This window comes from Mus pahari, chromosome 3 (genome assembly GCF_900095145.1).
Source record: "Mus pahari chromosome 3, PAHARI_EIJ_v1.1, whole genome shotgun sequence".
Taxonomy (NCBI): Eukaryota; Metazoa; Chordata; class Mammalia; order Rodentia; family Muridae; genus Mus; species Mus pahari.
Window position 1 is genome coordinate 118,168,627 of NC_034592.1, and position 17,635 is coordinate 118,186,261.

Consider the following 17,635-nt stretch of genomic DNA (forward strand, 5'->3'; position numbering starts at 1 on the left):
CACCTCCTGAAATAAAATTGTTCTTTCTTTACTTAAGGTAGTAAATTCACTTGGAAATGCCTAGAAAGTAAACTTGCTCCAGCTCAAAAATCCTTTTTATCATAGGAACTTCCACTTCTCACCTGAGTTCGGCATTACTGTCTGGTGACATATGTTAAATGGGAATCAGAAAATATTTCCAAATGGTTAAATAATTTTACTTATACCTGTAGAGCATCTCCCCCCAAATACTAATGCCTGGGACTGGAGAGATGACTCAGTGGTTAAGAGCACTGACTGCACTTCCAGAGGTCCTGAGTTCAATTCCCAGCAACCACCTAATGGCTCACAACCATCTTTAATAGGATCTGACGCCCTCTTCTGGTATGTCTGTAGACAGCTACAGTGTACTCATACACATAAAATCAATAAATCTTTTTTTTTAAAGTACACTAATGCATTTTATAAATAGTTTCACAAATTCATTATATAAAAAAGCAACAACAACAAAACAAAGCAAATGTGAGTCCACTGACCTAGCCACATGCCCAGGGCAGCAGCTCAATTACTTTCTGAATAAACACACAAACTCTCAAGAGTGCAAAAATAGAAATATTAGAGGTAACTATTTGGGTTCCAAACAAAGCTTTATTTTAATTGCAGTTTCTAGTATTTGACTAGCTTCAATATTTATGCTACCATAATCAGAGGACTGCAACAATTAGTCTCCTGGCCTGTGTAATTTGGAACTATTAGTCCTAAAAATGTTTTGAGATATATTAATGTAGATTCATTAATGTTCAAATACTGCTTCTAAAATAAACCTGGCAGTATCTTCTCTTGTTTTTTTTTTTGTTTGTTTGTTTTAACATAAGGAGAAGTTAAATGCCCTTTAAAATATTTCCTACTGAAATAAAGTATAGGTTATTGAACCAAAAGTACAGTTTTATTCCAATCTTTGTCCTCCCTCTGCTCTCTTGCATTCATCCCCATAACAAGTAGATGAGGATAGTAAAGTTGGTGCTGTCTACTGGACATGGGCTTGCTTTCTGGGATTTGTATTACAGCAATCCATGTCCCAAAGGTGACATAGACTAGGCTCAAGCATTTCCATTTGTGAGGAAGGACATCAGAATGAGATGGAAATTGTGGAGATCACTCCACTATGGGATGAAATCGACACTGTATCTTACAGCTATAGAGACTTGAGAATTAAAAGTCATCACAACAACTGTGTTGGTTACAAATGATGGCTGCATCACACCTGGCAGCCTCTCCCTGTCGTTAGGCCAAGAAAAGCCCATAGCTACAAGATCCTGGGGTTCATGAACATATTCTGAAGCAACCCTGTCAGGGTGTATAGATTTCTGAGGACTGACATTTATCAAAACAGCAGCAAATTCACCTTTGAAAAGCATGTGATTCAATGGCTTTAGCATAGTCAGTTTTTTGGTACACATTTATACAATCTATAATGGTAGAATGTTTTGATTACTCTAAAATGAAACTCTTCATGCCAGAGCGGCCACCTTCTTTTCTCCCTAGCAACTATTTAACTTCCAGTCTCTAGAATTACGATTTTAAGCTAATGATGATGGTACATGCTGGTAAGCCAAGCACTTGGGAGGGAGAGGCAGGAGGATCAGGAATTTAAGGCTGTTTTGGCTACATGGTAAGGTTGGGGTCAGCCTATAAGAGACATCCTTAAAAGAACAAAGATTAGAACACTGTAAAAATTTCATGTAAATGGGATCATACCTCATACGGTCTTTCATGTTTGGTTTCCTTTACAGAGCATGCTGTTTTCAGGCTTTCTCTGTGGTAGCATGTGTCTGTGTTTTGTTGCTTTGATTTACATTAATATTCCATTTCATATTTATACTGCATTTTTGGTCTATCCATTTATCAGCGGCTGGACACTTGAATTGTTTCACTTTTTCTTTCTTTCTTTATATTGGAGACAGGAAATTTCACTCCATGCAGACCGTGTAGTCCGGATTAGCTTCAAACTCTGGGTGATTCACTAGGCAGGGAAGGGTAAGGCATCATGTCTGGCTGCTGCAACCTTCGGCTGCTTGTCATAAAGAGCCCTGTTGCTGCATTTTATGGAAAAGTTATTAGCACACAACACAGGTCTATTTCTTATGGAACTATGCCAAGGAATGAAACTGCTAGGTCATGTGGGTGACCCCTTTACCATCTCGAGGAATTTCCCACTCTTCTGAGGGCCACACCACTACCCCTTTATAGTCTCACCAGCCTTGTATTTGACAGGCCTCTCGTCTCAGACACAATGGACAAGTGCTTTTTCCCATTTGCTTGGTTTTCTGTTTCTTGAGAGAGCCATTGCTCTGCAATGTATTTCTCTATTTCTGGGTGGTTGGTCTTTGTATTTTATTTTTTGTTTCAAACCTGGAGATTCTCACACTCTAGACATGGTTTACCTCTGGACTCTCTTGCCAGTCTACTGTGTTGACAACTAAGGAAATCGAATATACTACTTGGTTGTCGTTGCTTTAACTCTTAGATTGTGAAAAAAAAATGGATGTCTAAACAAAGGCCTCAAAGATTTGTGTTTACAGAGATGCTGAAAGTCTTTACAGTTTTAGCCTTAATAATTAGATGCATTACACATTATGAGTGAATTTTTTTGTATACAGTGTGAGGTAGGAGTTCAACTTTATTATGAACTTTTACTATTTAGCTTAAGAAAATGCATTTTAATATATTTAAAGTGAAAGAAGCCTAAAACAAGAGTAAGCTAAACTAACTTTACTTTTATTTATCCTTATTGTGATTTATGAAAGGCAAGAATGAAACGAGATTAGGAGAGATAATGGCACCTATGTACATGTGTACACCAAGCTCTCGTTCTGAATGTAAGTTTCTATTCTAATGGAGAAGCCCCTGTCTTCTGAAGCTGTAAAAGCATGCCCCTGAGATACTAAAATGGTATAGCAGGGGCTGGAGAGATGGCTCAGTGGTTCAGAGCACCGACTGCTCTTCCAAATGTCCTGCGTTCAAATCCCAGCAACCACATGGTGGCTCACAACCATCCGTAATGAAATCTGATGCCCTATTCTGGAATGTACTTACATATAATAAATAAATAAATCTTTAAAATAAAAAAAGAAGAAATATCAAATATCTTTTAAAAAATGGTATAGCAGTGGTTGTCATTTTATATAAGTCTTACTTATCAAATACAAGAAATAATTACTGTGGCTTTCATAATGCTAAGCATAGAGATTATTATGATTTTCAAATTTGAAATAAATTAATATCTTTAACAAAACTTATAAAGTTTCCCACTACTACATTAGCTTTCCACCACTGAGAAATGTCTGAGGTACCCAGTTTGCACAGTGTAAGAAGATACAGGGTTACTGTTAGTCATGGCTCACAAGACTGACATGGCCTATCATCTCTGATGCTTGGGGGCTGTGGTAAGGCAGTAAATTCTGGGGACAGAAGGGTGAGGCTGATGGTTATCTGATAGCTGTCAGGAAGACTAGAGAGATAGGGACAGGGTCTCAAATTCCCTTCAAAGGCACTTTCTGAGTGACCTAACTTCCTTTTTTCTAAGCTCCACCTCTTAAAGAGTCCACCACTCTGAACACCACACTCTGAGAGGCACACCTTAGAGACGTGGGCCATTGGGGTGCATTCTAGATCCCAACAACAACTAGAAGCACCACATTTAAATGCATGAGGTTGGCTAGTTAGAATAGCTGATTATTTTTAAATGGTAGAACCCTCTATTTCACCTTTAATTGAGAAAAAGAAAAAGAAAAAGTGTGAAGCCAGGCAAGCTAGTGAGTGTTTGTAATCCCAGCACTGGGAAAACAGAGTCAAAATGAATTAAGACCAGCCTTGGCTACATACAGAGTCAGACACCAGCTTGGAATTATATAAGGCCCCATCTCAAGTAAACTAATGACATTTCAAGTTTCTGAATTCTAAAACCACAAGTCTCACCTGCTTTTTACTTCCTGAATTCATAAAAAACAAATTCTTTTTTTTTTTTTTTTGAGCATTATTTTGCTTTATTATGATATTTTAAAGTTGAAAACAGACTTTTAATTTTTTTTTTATTATTATTTTCTTTATTTACATTTCAAATGCTATCCCGAAAGATTCCCATACCCCTCCCCCCACCTCTGTTCCCCCACCCACCCACTCCCACCACTTGGCCCCGGCCTTGCCCTGTGCTAGGTCATATGGAGTTTGGGAGACCAAGGAGCCTCTATTCCCACTGTTGGCCGATGCTCTGGGTTTGTGTTTCTAGCTGCATTTGTAGCAGAAGATGACCTAAAAAACAAATTCTTTAGCAGGCCTAGAATGACTAGGAGAGCTGTTAATGGTGACTGGAAAGAGGATTTTTTTTTTCTTTTTTTTCAATATATGGCCCAAGTGGACAGGCATGTCAATGACTCTGGGCTCCCTGATTGTGCTACAGTGGCATCTCAAAGCCACCCTCTTGGCTCTGTAGTGCTCTTACCTCAAGCTCTTTTTGTTGAAAAACATCACCTTTGTTTTCTCTCCTTGTCCACTCCCATCAACACAATGACATAGCAGGTGTGTGCTCAGAAGGCAGTTAGAGGTGTGCCTTTGCTTCTACGGACAGGTCCTTAGAGCCTGCAGGCAAGTCTGTTGAATGAATGAAGAAAAGTGTACATGGAGCAGGTGAGAGGAATGTTTTTGTGGTATTTGTAGAGCTCCAGAATTCACTTTCGAGTCAGTTCTTACAGTGAAGGGCACTTCAATGACCATTCAAATTTTTCTTGAAATTTTATAATGTAAAACTCAAAATAAGCCCAGCGAGATAGCTTATCAACTAAAGTCACTTGCTGGCAGAAGTTTGAGCCTTGGAACCCAGGTATAGGTGGATGGAGAGAGCCTGCTCCATAGAGCTGGCCTCTGACCTCCACCTGTACACTGTACACACATGCACACACACAGACACACACATTATGTGTATGCATACACAAACACACACAAGCTAATAACAAATACTTATACACCACCAAAGTGAGTTTGGAAGAAGGTAGTTCTCCAGGCCTTGTCTTGGCTCTTCGCTGGATGGACAAGGCTGTGGGAAACGACAGCTAGTTCCTTCCTCTTAAAGGCTTCCTTTAAGACTTTCAGGGTTCACCTTCTCCTGGCCTATGTGGCTAGGCCTTAAGTCCCCTTGTCGCCTATGGTCCTAGTAGATATCCAGGGCTTTTGGCTAGAAGACCTGGCTAGCCCCTGGCTTATAGGCACAGAGGCAATAGATATAACTCTGAAGCTTACCAGGTCCTTCTGATGTAATTACTTATTGGCCAACACACATCACCTTTTTAGATTCCCTGTCTGCCTTGTACCATAGAGGGCTCAAAATTTTCTCACCTAGCAAAGCACTATTAATTTTGCTTGTATCATTTATGCTATAGCTTAAAATTCTTCATAAGTATAACTTTTTAAAGCTACATGCAATGCCATCATATACACTTTACTTATTTTTGTTTCACATGTGTTTGCATATTGTATTCAATGTTTAAAAACTTTGTAAAGTGCTGGATTTGAGAATATCTAATTCAGAAGTAAGTCAGTGATTTATAGTTCTTTTGTTATAAGTATAGAAGAATCTGATGTATTATATTTTGAAAGTGCTTTTGTAGTTCTACATCACTATGCAAAACCACCTACATAAAACATAATAGCCTTAGAAATCAATGTTTTTAATAAAGTAGCTTGTTTCTGAAATAGCTCTGTTCACTGCTGAATACAATGCACAAAAGCCTTTAACATCTATCTTCTTTGGATACTTATCCAAAATGCTTCACCTCTCTTTGAATACATTAGACACTATGCTTTACACGGTCATACTTCATTAGCCTTTCTCTGGTAGTCATATTTTGATAAATATAAAATGGTTTTAGCTGAAGAATCAAGGGGGGAAATATGAGGTAAAAATAGAGTGGCCTGAAACCCATAAAACAGAAAAAGATATGACAAACCTATGCAACTTTTCTGCTCTGCAGGCATCATTTCCTGTGTTTAGAATCCTGTTTCTCAAACGGAAATGCAGGGCTTTTTAGTCTTTTCCAACTGGACTTACATCCTGAATGTAGCTCCCAAACTCTTCAGACTTACGATTTCAAAATGTGAACTCATGATCATAGCCTTCACTTCACAAAGCCTGGATTCCTTCTGGCATTGCCGTCGCTTCTAATACCACCAACATCTTGCTTGGGAAGTTTACAAACTCAGTACTTCATGAACCACCATCTTTTCTACACCAGTACCAATGCCAACATCAAGCCATACTGATTTGTCTTACAGAGCTCTCAAATCTTTCCGTCTATACCACTGTAGTCATGGTCTAAGCTACTAGTGTCTGCTATTAGAGTGCTGCACGTGAGGTAGATATGGTGGTGTGTGACTGTGCTTCCAAAATTCAGGAGTCAGCGGTTGTGGGTTCAAGGCCTTTATCTGGGCTACATAAAAAAATTACAGACTAACCTGTGCTACATAAGGATGGCCTGTTTCAGGATACCAAAATAAATAAACAGAAAGGTAAATATTATATACATATTCCCCTTTCAGTCTGAACCAGCATTTTAACAAATGGCATCCTAGGTTTCTCCAGCTTCTAACTGTTCAGTGGCATTTTGCTTAGAATGCCTTCATTAGAATACACCCTACCTCAGGCACACTGTGGCACCCAATTTATCTCTCCTGCTTACTTTACCCAACCGTTTCCCCTAGATTTTAATCTTTTCAAACTTGATATCCTTCCTCTAATCAAAGGGACGAATGATTGGCATATGATTCCCACCCCTAGTCTGCAGTGCTTCTGACTACAACTACTTTATCTGTTAGCAAAATTCAGTTAATCAAAATGCCTCTGGGAAGCCCAGGCTTGGTGGCACATATCATCAATTCTGGAACTCAGGAGGCAAAGGCAGGTGCATCTCAGTGAGTTCCAGGCTATCCTGGTCTACCTAGTGAGTTTCAGGCAACACTGGGCTACATATGCAATCCTATCTCAAAAGAAAGAAAAGAAACAAAAAGAAAAGGGAAAAGAAAAAAAAAAAAGCTGTCACTAGGTAGATTCTCCTCTATTTCATTACCATTGTTAGACACCTGAACTATACTCTCTTATATTTAGCTATGAGACTCCTTGAGTTTTGTTTTGTGTTTTAAGTTGTTTTCTGGTTTTTGAGGACGAAGTCTCTATACATACCCCAAGCTGGTCCCAAAATGGCCATCTTCCTGCCTTTGCCTCTAAGTACTCAGATCTAAAGGGTTTGTTTTTGTTGTTTTGTTTTTAAATATCCGTTTCCTCACTAGATGGTAAGTATCACCAAGGTGAAGCTATCTGGTTTTATTCATTAATATAGTTCCATCCACCAGCCCAATGCCTGGTAAACGGCAGAGGCTTGGTAAACATTTGTTCAGTGAGCGAGTGCTGACTGCACTGCACTGGGGCATAGGAGAAGGTCCCCAGAGAGACACATTCCTTCATGGGGAGAAAGTGGCAGTTCTACTTTGGGTTGAGATGCTCTAGTTCCGTCCCCTTTACGTTAGATTAGTTCTAAGTCTACTGGGATGGAGCTTAGAGAGCTGGGCCTGCCCAGTGGAGCCATTCTGGAGAGTGTTCACTGGGGTCCTCTTACAAAGTTCAGAGCATGCAGCAGCAATCTGTGACAGAAGCCAATCTCAGGCAGACTTCATCAGGCAAAGAGAAAAATAGGCACCTGGAGATTCAAGGTAGTATGTTCAAATCTAGGTCAGTCCATGTTCTTAATAATGTAGAGATTCACTTATTTATCTTTTGCAGACTGCCTCTGAGTACAAGAAGTGAAATATTGGAGCCAGCTTATACTAGTTCACAATAGGCAATTGTTAGACATTTGCAAAAGCCTCTGGTTGTTAACCTCAGACGTTACTATAAATTAAATAATATAAACTTGCAACCAAATGAATTATACTTAAAATAATGCCTGTAATAAATATTCAAAATATATCCCCTTTTAATTATTTTATTAAATATTACTATGATTACCTGTCATCTTGGGGTTAGGTGTCCCTCTTACAGATGAACAGTTAAATAGCATGTAATAGTGGGCTGACATCTAGTGACTAAAAGCCATGTCATTGGGTAGCTTGAGATCGCCTCTTTATCTCATGGGCATCACTAAATGTTACCCGAGAGCTAGGTGGGGCTTTAACTTGTTGGCTTGGTTGAATTTTGTGTTTGGAATGTTTGGTGTTTTATTTGATTTTGGTTTCTGAGAGTCTATTGTTAAGCAGTTGTTAGCAAACCCCAGGAAAGCTTTCATTCCTTGCCCAGTGCAATCCAATTTTGTACTTAATTGTTGAAATTACCCAGCAATACTACAGAAACACCAGAGTGGAGTCAAACTGTGAACCTCTCTCAGTCTTGTAAACTATATTTGTCCTAAGCTGCATCCCATATAAGGGTATTGAGCTGAAGTGATTGAAACAAAAGAAGAGCAGATGCAATCTAAGGTACATCCATTTCAGAATGAACCAAGGTAGTACTTGTCATGGTTTAACTCTATTAGCACATATTTAGATAAACCAATAAATAAGTCAAGCAATGGAAAATTTTCAGGCCATCATTGACAAATAGGGTGATTAGAATTCTCTGGATATGAAAGCAGATAACATTACGTCTTATTTCAAAATACACCAGACCAGACCTTGAATGTCATCTTCTCAGGAAGACACAAGAACATTTGGCTTCCTGCCTTGCAACAGATTAACAAAATATCCTGGCAAAATTTTTGGTAAGGGGGAGAAAAGGTGGCTGAAAAGATAGGAAGAGAAAAAAAAAAAAACAGAAGAACCTGTGTAAACACAGTGGAGATGTGAAAATAGCCTCACAGACAGCTCATAACAAGGAAATTACAACAAGGAAAACATACAGACCTGAACAGACTAATAAGGTCCTGGGATCTGTACTGTATTGGACCATATTTTCATAAAATTAAGATTGTTTCATGCTCCTTAAACTCTTTTCTGTTCCTTGCACAGAGCTGTGCTGAGAAAACTAGCAATGGCTTTACAGCATGGAGACATCATTAGCCCTCGGGTCTCATTGAATAGACCCAATCACAGAAATCTCGAGATGGTTTTCTCCTTGTTAAAATTGGAGGTCTTAGAGATTACAACTCTGGTCTTCATGCATAATGTGCTTTGATGAATAGCTATAAGAAATGATGAAGATAGCTTCTTAAGGCCAATGAAAAGCACACACATAAAAAGGTATCGTTAAGCCAGGACTTACTTAGGTTCTGGTAGTTATTCCTAGTGAAAGCAGATATCCAATCCCATCAAGACTTTGAATGGTGAAGAGTTTTATATCCCTAAGATTCTAAAGGAATAGCATCGTATTGTTCTTTGTGTATTATCAGAGAAAATAAAAACTTAAGTATATCTGGGATAACAGAAAAAAATATGTAAGTAAAACTAAAGAAAGAATGAAAGTCAAAATATATTTAATTTTTAAATACATGTTTAGAAGCTTCAGTCAATATGTGCATCTTCTTAGGCACAAACAGACAAATCCCCATTTAATCCATACTGCTTCAGTTATTTGTAGTGAATCGATAGGAAAACCTCTCTCTTAGCTCCTAAAAGCATTTAGTTTTAATGAGGATAAATGATAAGTGGTAGCTACCATTTATTTCACTATTTTTCATAATAGTAATCATGTCACTTGCCCACATGTGCATTCATGCATGCATGCACATGATCACACACACACTTATACACTTACTTTAATTCTTCAAAGACATGGGATCCACTCTACTTTACAGCTTCAGTTCACTCACTGTGCTAATGCTGTACATAGCAACCATTGTCCTTAGTGTCTACATTGTGTGGGAGCTAAGCTGACGCTCAGAAATCACATTGCTTTACTTTTAAAACTAGTTGAATGAAGGAGCTGATAATTGAGAAGTTATAGAAATGTTTTTTTTCAGCTCTTTAGGAAATGCTTTTCATGAGAAAGCAAATTAAGAGAAAGATTGAATTCAAATGCATGATTTTAAAATACAATCATCCCTTTATACATGAACCATATAAGTCTGAATACAGTTGGTAATGAATACTTTGACTGATAAGTCAGACAGCAAAATGTTCTGGTTATCATGAGGTTGAGTTATTCCATGGGGACCTCATTCTGGTTTTTATTTTCAAACTATGATTTTCTCCTTGACTGCTTTCTTGTCAGCTCATTTACTCTAACATCATTTTAAATGGAATATTGCTATCAGCCCCAATTCACAGATAAGAAAACTGAGGCATGGGGTGGTTAACAAAGCTTTACAAAGCTTTAAATAGTAGAGCCAAGTGCCCAAGAGTGAGTACAGAATCTGATACCTCCCTCACTGGGTGGCAGACAGAAGCCATCAAGAGATTTGGATAAAGCCCCGAGGGATCATACGCAATTGCCCCTTGCACAGGAAATCCCCACAATGACATACACAGCAGTTCTGGGTTTCCATGCTGTCCTAGAGTCAAAACCATATCTGTGAACACATCCGAAACAGATGGACGCAAAGGTCACCCTCCTGAAGACCTACCTGACCCTATGAGTCAAAGCTGATGATGGATTGCCTTGGTTTGAGTTCAGACAATGACCAGCAGAGCCAGCCACTGCACAGGCTTGCAGACTTCAATCACCAATACCTCTGACTCAGCCTTGCCAACCTCACTGCCATTTCAACACTGGGGATCCAAAGCTAAAGCTTTCTGAATGCTAGACAATAGGTGTGCCATGAAAATGCATACCAATTCCTTTAGGGAAAAAAAAAAGATCTCTTTAACTTACCCAAACATGTTTGAACTTGTCATCCTCCTGTTTCAGCCTCTGTAGTAGGTAGTATTACAGCATGAGCCACTGGGCCCATTTTGGCATTGGCTAGTCAAGAAGGAACATTGTGTTGGAGTTTAAATAATATCTTATTTGCATGAAGGAACTGGGAGGAACTGTTGGTGTTTTTTCAATACAAACTGCCCTTTGGCTATCCACAGCCTGACTTACTGTTGGTTAGAGTTGCACCTCCGATCTAGCTGAGACAGATGTTCTCATTGGAAACCATTCCAAGTACTCCTTTGGGTCTAGACCCAGTCTGCTAATGTAAGTTCAATAAACCGAGTCCAGTAACAATGGGTCAGTACAGCAGTACAGTCTTAGTGTGTACACACACACACACACACACACACACACACACACAATGAGAGAGAGGGGGGATTGATTTCAAAACAAAGAGAACACTTGTTATTAAAGAATTGTCAGTCCTCCTCTCAAGTGTGCTGTCACATGCTAGAAGCTTCCTTGGCAACATACAACTGCCACAGAGTACCATGAAAGAAGATAAGCCAACTCACAGAAATATTGGTGTATGCTTTAACCAAACCACGTGAATATTGGAAATTACCAAGTAGACTGACTTCCCTACAGGTTGAGGGAGAAGACGATGTATTTCACCCTCTGTATAGGAGCCTTAAGCATGAAGGAACCCAGAATTCCTTGCTAGCTGCTGTGTGCATACCCTCCAGCTCCACCCTATGCATTTTCATGATGTTATACAGCAGTTTTGCTGGCAGGGGTGGATAGATGGCTCCGAGGTTAAGAATACTTGTTGCTCTTGCAGAGAATAGGTTTAATTCCCAGCACCTACACGGTAACCATACCTATCTATAGCTCTAGTTTCAGGGAATCTGATGCACTCTTGTCATCTTTGAGGGCACTGGGCATGCACAGGGTGTACATACATACATGCAGACAAAACAATCATATACATAAACATCACTTTTTTGAAGGCGACTGTATATGCTGTTTCATTTTTCTACCATTTGAGCCATCCACAGGATTTTTATACCAATCTCATTGAATTATGTCAAGGGATATACCTTTCTATTTACAATTATTACACTGAGTATTGATCAAATGACTTTTACATTTCTAACTTTTCTCATGAATGATGGATAACTGCAATTCAGATTGAGAACATTGTATTAAGTTCTGAGAATGGAATTGTCTTCATAGAAGAAGTATTGAATAAACCTAGGATCTCATAAAGTCATATTTCATAACAATAAAAAAAAGGGAGTATGGTAGGTTCCTCTGCATCAGGGAAACAGTTTTTGTATCTGAAAGCCTAGCATACAAATAAATTAACTTTTCCTTAAAAGTCAGGTTTACTAGTAAAGCTATAAACTGGCATGTATTATTTTTAATGATTGATTTATTTTTATTTTAAATGCATTGGTGTTTTTCTAGCATGTATGACTGTGTGAGGGTGTCAGATCCCCTGGAACTGGAGTTACAGACAGTTGTAAGCTGCCGTGGGAATGCTGGAAATTGAACTCAGGTTCTCTGGAAGAGCAGCCCCTGCTCTTATCCCTCAGCCATCTCTCCATCGCCCGCATTTAGTATTCATAAAATCAGAACAAACAAAGCCAACTTATGTGAAAATTTTTAATTTGTCTCTGATACTCGGAATTGTATAATTACTTAACCGTATCATACTTGAGCTCACCTTTCTTAGGTGTAGAACAGTTTTTACTTTGCTCAGGAGCAAGTTACCAAGGAATGGTAGTAACTAACTAACCTCACCCACAGCAGAACTCTCTGTTCTTCAGTGAGCATGGAGTAAGTGACCCATGAGTCCTGATGACTGAGAGAAAGTGGACTCACTTATCCAGACCAGTTCTGCTTCCTGACTCTTTTTTCTTCTTTTTTCAATTTCTATTAGGTATTTACTTCATTTACATTTCAAATGCTATCCCCAAAGCCCCCTATACCCTCCCCACCCCTGCTCCCCTACTCACCCACTCCCCCTTCTTAGCCTTGGTGTTCCCCTGTACTGTGGCATATAAAGTTTGCAAGACCAAGGGGCCTCTCTTCCCAATGATGGCCGATTAGGCCATCTTCTGCTACATATGCAGCTAGAGACACGAGCTCTGGGGGTACTGGTTAGTTCATATTGTTGTTCCACCTACAGGGTTGCAGACCCCTTCGACTCCTTGGGTACTTTCTCTAGCTCCTCTATTGGGGGCCCTGTGTTCCATCCGATAGCTGACTGTGAGCATCCACTTCTGTGTTTGCCAGGCACTGGCATAGCCTCACAAGAGACAGCTATATCAGGGTCCTTTCAGCAAAATCTTTCTGGCATGTCTGCGTTTGGTGGCTGATTATGGGATGTACCCCTGGGTGGGGCAGTTTTTGGATAGTCTATCCTTTCCTCTCAGCTCCAAACTTTGTCTCTGTAACCCCTTCCATGGGAGTTTTATTCCCAATTCTAAGGGGCGAAGTATCCACATTTTGGTCTTCGTTTTTCTTGAGTTTCATGTGTTTTATAAATTGTATCTTGGTTATTCTAGGTTTCTGGGCTAGCTTCCTAACTCCTACAAGAAGAAAGATAACCCAGGAGTTGAATGAAAATCGCCAGGGCTCATAGTTGCTCTAATTAACTCCAACTGGAGAGACACAGAAAGAATACTCTCTATGAAAAGTAACCCTTGACGCTGAGCAATGGAAGATTCTGAGCTCACCTCAGGTTTTTTGTTTGTTTGTTTGTTTGGTTTGGTTTTGATTTTGGTTTTTGGTTTTTCGAGACAGGGTTTCTCTGTATAGCCCTGGCTGTCCTGGAACTCACTTTGTAGATCAGGCTGGCCTCGAACTCAGAAATCCACCTGCCTCTGCCTCCCGAGTGCTGGGATTAAATCTGTACACCACCACTCCCGGCTTAGTATTGCTGTTATTATCATTCATTTTGCTTGATTGCTGTTATGTAAGTGACCCCTTCAAAACTAATCTGTTCCGTATACACCCTTGTTGACTGTATCTTGCAGTAATATTGTTATTGCAGACAGAATCCTGGGAATTCTTTGAGCATCATTTGGACACCCCCTTTGGAGAGCCTCTACATGCCTCTAGTTCCTCAGTTTCAGTGATACATCACATGCCTGCTGATTCGCTTTTCATCTTCTGTTAGTTCTACAGCACTGAAATCCTGCACTTTGAGTCTATAACTCTCCTTTTATGGGTTGCAGAAGTGATGCTCTGAGGGAAGCTGCTCATCTTTCCAGGAGGCTTCAGTTGGCTTCATAAGCTCTTGCCTTATCAGTGGAATTGAATCGCAGCTCTTCAGGGCAAGGTTTCTTTAGCCATAGCTTGCCTGAAAGTGCACCCCTTCCTGCAGCCACACAAGAGAAAGGTTTATTAAGTGAAGGGAAAATTAATGATACGGAGTGAGTGACTTAGCTGGAAAGATTTTTGCTTATTTTTATTTTTTTTTTTAATTTATTTTTTTCTTTACAAGGGTTTATAAAAATCCCCAGAAGAAGGAAAGAGTAACCAGCTCAGTAATCAGGCCTTGTTGGCCTGGTGTTTGCTAAATAAATAGAAATGCAACCCGGTCCTTGCTCAGAAGCTGGCAACAAATTTGCTAAGTGATTGATTTGATGCTAATTTTCTGCATGGACTGAAAAGTCCTACAGGGCCTGTCCTGTGGGAGGAAAATAAATGCAGCCAAGTTGACTAAGCTCTATTTTCAGTTTTATTTTGAGTTCTGCGAGTTTGGAAACTTCCCTTTCCCAGAAAAAAAAAATCAAAAACAAACAAACAAAAAAAAACTATATCTCCAAGGGATTGTTACTTATAGGGTTCCAAAAGACTGTAGCTTGCTCAGAAAATATAGCAGGCATCCCCTATGTCCAAATCCCAGAACACCCTGAGTGAGGGACTTATATTGTCATATGCAAAGCTCATGTTAACACCCTGTCTTTTTATATCTGTACTCAGTGTGGAGGAGGGCTCACAGCAAGTCGTGTTTCTGCCCCAGGAACTTTTCAGTGACAGTAACAAATCCTGGAGCCAATCAGCTTATAATGACAATGGGCTCAGTTCAGCTCATGTTTTAGTGTTCCAGTCTATGACTGCTCTTGGCGACCTAGTGGGTGAACAGCACAGCTCACAAAAACAAGCACATAGCAAACCCATTCACCCCATGGCCTGGAAGAGCTAAAGGAGAGGAAGAAGAGAGGTATAGGGTTCAATATCACCTTCGCAGGGGTGCATTCAGTGATCAGAAGACTCCAATAAGACTCCATTCTACTCCCTAACTTCGGACCATTTACCAATAATACCAACACATATGCTTCTAGGAGCAATTTAATTGTTTAAACTGTAGCAGGAAGGAGCACTTTTATTTCATAAGAATGTCTTTTGATTGATTGATTGATTGATTGATTGATTGATTGATTGTTTTAACATGTCCATAAAAGGATGAGAAAGATAAGATTTCTCAATTTCAATGTATAGCTCATTAGATGATTGAAGGGAACAGAAGAAGAATTCTGATGTATAAAAGTGTGTTGTAGGATGGCCGTATGATGGAAAGAGTACTTCACTGAAAACCACATGTCTTGACCTGGAAAAATTTCCCCCATAGCTCTGATGTCTCCAGTCACCGTAGAATGGAAGACTTCCACTCATACAAGCTTCTTCTGGAAAAGGCAGTTCTACTTACAGTTCATTTAAAGTTTTTCTACCATGTTAGAATTTTTCCTTATATTCTACTCTTTTTGCCATTTCTTATTCAGGACCCCAAGTTGCGTGAACTTCTGGATGTTGGGAACATCGGACACTTGGAACAGCGCATGATAACTGTGGTGTATGGACCAGACCTGGTGAACATTTCCCACTTGAATCTTGTGGCTTTTCAAGAGGAAGTGGCCAAGGTATGGTAGATGGGGACCCTGAAAGCTGTCATCTTTATCTGATTTCTTGTGATATTGTTTAATACATGTGGAAGATTTTAGATTTGTTTAATATTTAGTTTGGATTAAGCTGCCATCTCAAAATAATTTAATTGTTAATATTCATGTATTTAAACAGCTTTTAATAATAGCATCTATGTTCAACAACAGAGATTGTTTTCATTAGGTATCAGGCATTAGATAAAAATCCCTTTGCAAAACAAAATGTAGATAAGACCCCATTTCATTTTACCTGGAGAGCATCCTTCCTTCTCTCGCTGGTGCTGGCACCATTTCTGACTCCACTTTCATTTCTAACTCTCTTGAGGGGGCTCAGCATCAACACAATCTAAACCTATCTCTCCTGCACACCACATAGAATTACCAGCAGTCATGTAGTAGTTATTTAGTTAGAACATGAAATAAAAATATACTTTAAGTTTAAATAATAATTATTCAGATATAGACTAGAAATGTGACTTCAAAATGGGTTTTTCCATTGTCATTAATTACTATTCTACTTAAAAAAGCAGACCTTCCAGATGTACACAGAATGATTCAGAATATACAGACAATATAGCAGACAAGAAGCTGTAAATGCTTGAATGTGATATTTCCTTTAAAGCAGTAGTTCTCAACCTCACTAATGCTGTGACCCTTTAATACAGTTCTTCAAGCTGTGGTGGACCCCAACCATACAATTACTTTGTTGCTACCTCATAACTATAACTTTTGACTCTTCTGAACTATAATGTAAATATCTGATATGTAGGCTATCTGATATGTGCCCCCAAAGGGGTCTAGAGGGACTACTGTTCTAGAATGAGCATTTGGGAGGGATTGAAATGAACACGGTCTAAAGAAGGGCTCCCACTCCCATCCATGTTCATACTTTGTTTTAAAGAACTTCCCATTTCCTTCAAGAGTTAAGAACATGAATCTAAGCATATTTAGGGGTCTGTAAGTCATTTGTGTGCCCTCATAGAGCATGCATATTAAGATCACAGTTACAGGGTCACTCCTGGTGAGGGTGTGTTGGCAGGGCCTTGTGGTCTATAATTGAATTTTGGTGGTCTACCAATTGTATGAGTTACAACTGAACCTGTTAGCCTGCCCTGTCATCTGTTAGTGATTTTTGGCAGAGGGTTATTTCTGGCCATCTCTGTAATATCAACTTTGTTTCTTTTTTTAAATTATTATTTAATTAATTTATTTTTTACATTCCATATTTTATCCCCTCTGCCCCCAATCCACCCTCTAACTGTTTCATATCCCATACCTCCTCCCCACCCACCTGTTTCCAAGTGGATGTCCCTACCCCACCCCCCACCTGACCTCTAAACTCCCTGGGGCCTCCAGTCTCTTGAGGGTTAGGTACATCATCTTTGAATGAACACAGACCCTGAAGTCCTCTACTATATATGTGTTAGGGGCCTCATGTTAGCTGGTGTATGCTGTTTGCTTGGTGGTCCAGTGTTAGAAATTTCGGGGGTCCAGATTAATTGAGACTGCTGATCCTCCTACAAGGTCTCCCTTCTCCTCAGCTTCTTTTAGCCTTCTCTAATTCAACAACAGGGGTCAGCTGCTTCTGTCCATTGGTTGGGTGCAAACATCTGCATCTGACTCTTTCAGCTGCTTGCTGGGTCTTTCAGAGGGCAGTCTTGATAGGTCCCTTTTTGTGAGCGCTCCATAGCCTCAGTAATAGTGTCAGGCCTTGGGAACTCCCCTTGAGCTGTATCCCACTTTGGCCCTGTGGCTGGACTTTCTTTTCCTCAAGCACCTCTCCATTTCCATCCCTGTAATTCTTTTAGACAGGAACAATTAAGAATCAGACTTGTGACTGGGGGGGTGACAATCCATCCCTAACTTG

General features: G+C 39.6%; 1 protein-coding gene across 4 annotated transcripts in view; it reads left to right on the forward strand.

The window, feature by feature from the left end:
• Plcb1 (phospholipase C beta 1) overlaps positions 1 to 17,635 on the forward strand; it is a 671,407-nt gene that overhangs the window by 409,451 nt on the left and 244,321 nt on the right. For all 4 annotated transcript variants that reach the window (XM_021195155.2, XM_021195153.2, XM_029535965.1 and 1 more), the window contains one exon: positions 15,610 to 15,747. In XM_021195155.2, coding sequence (XP_021050814.1) covers positions 15,610 to 15,747 — 138 coding nt within the window. The remainder of the gene's footprint in view (positions 1 to 15,609; positions 15,748 to 17,635) is intronic.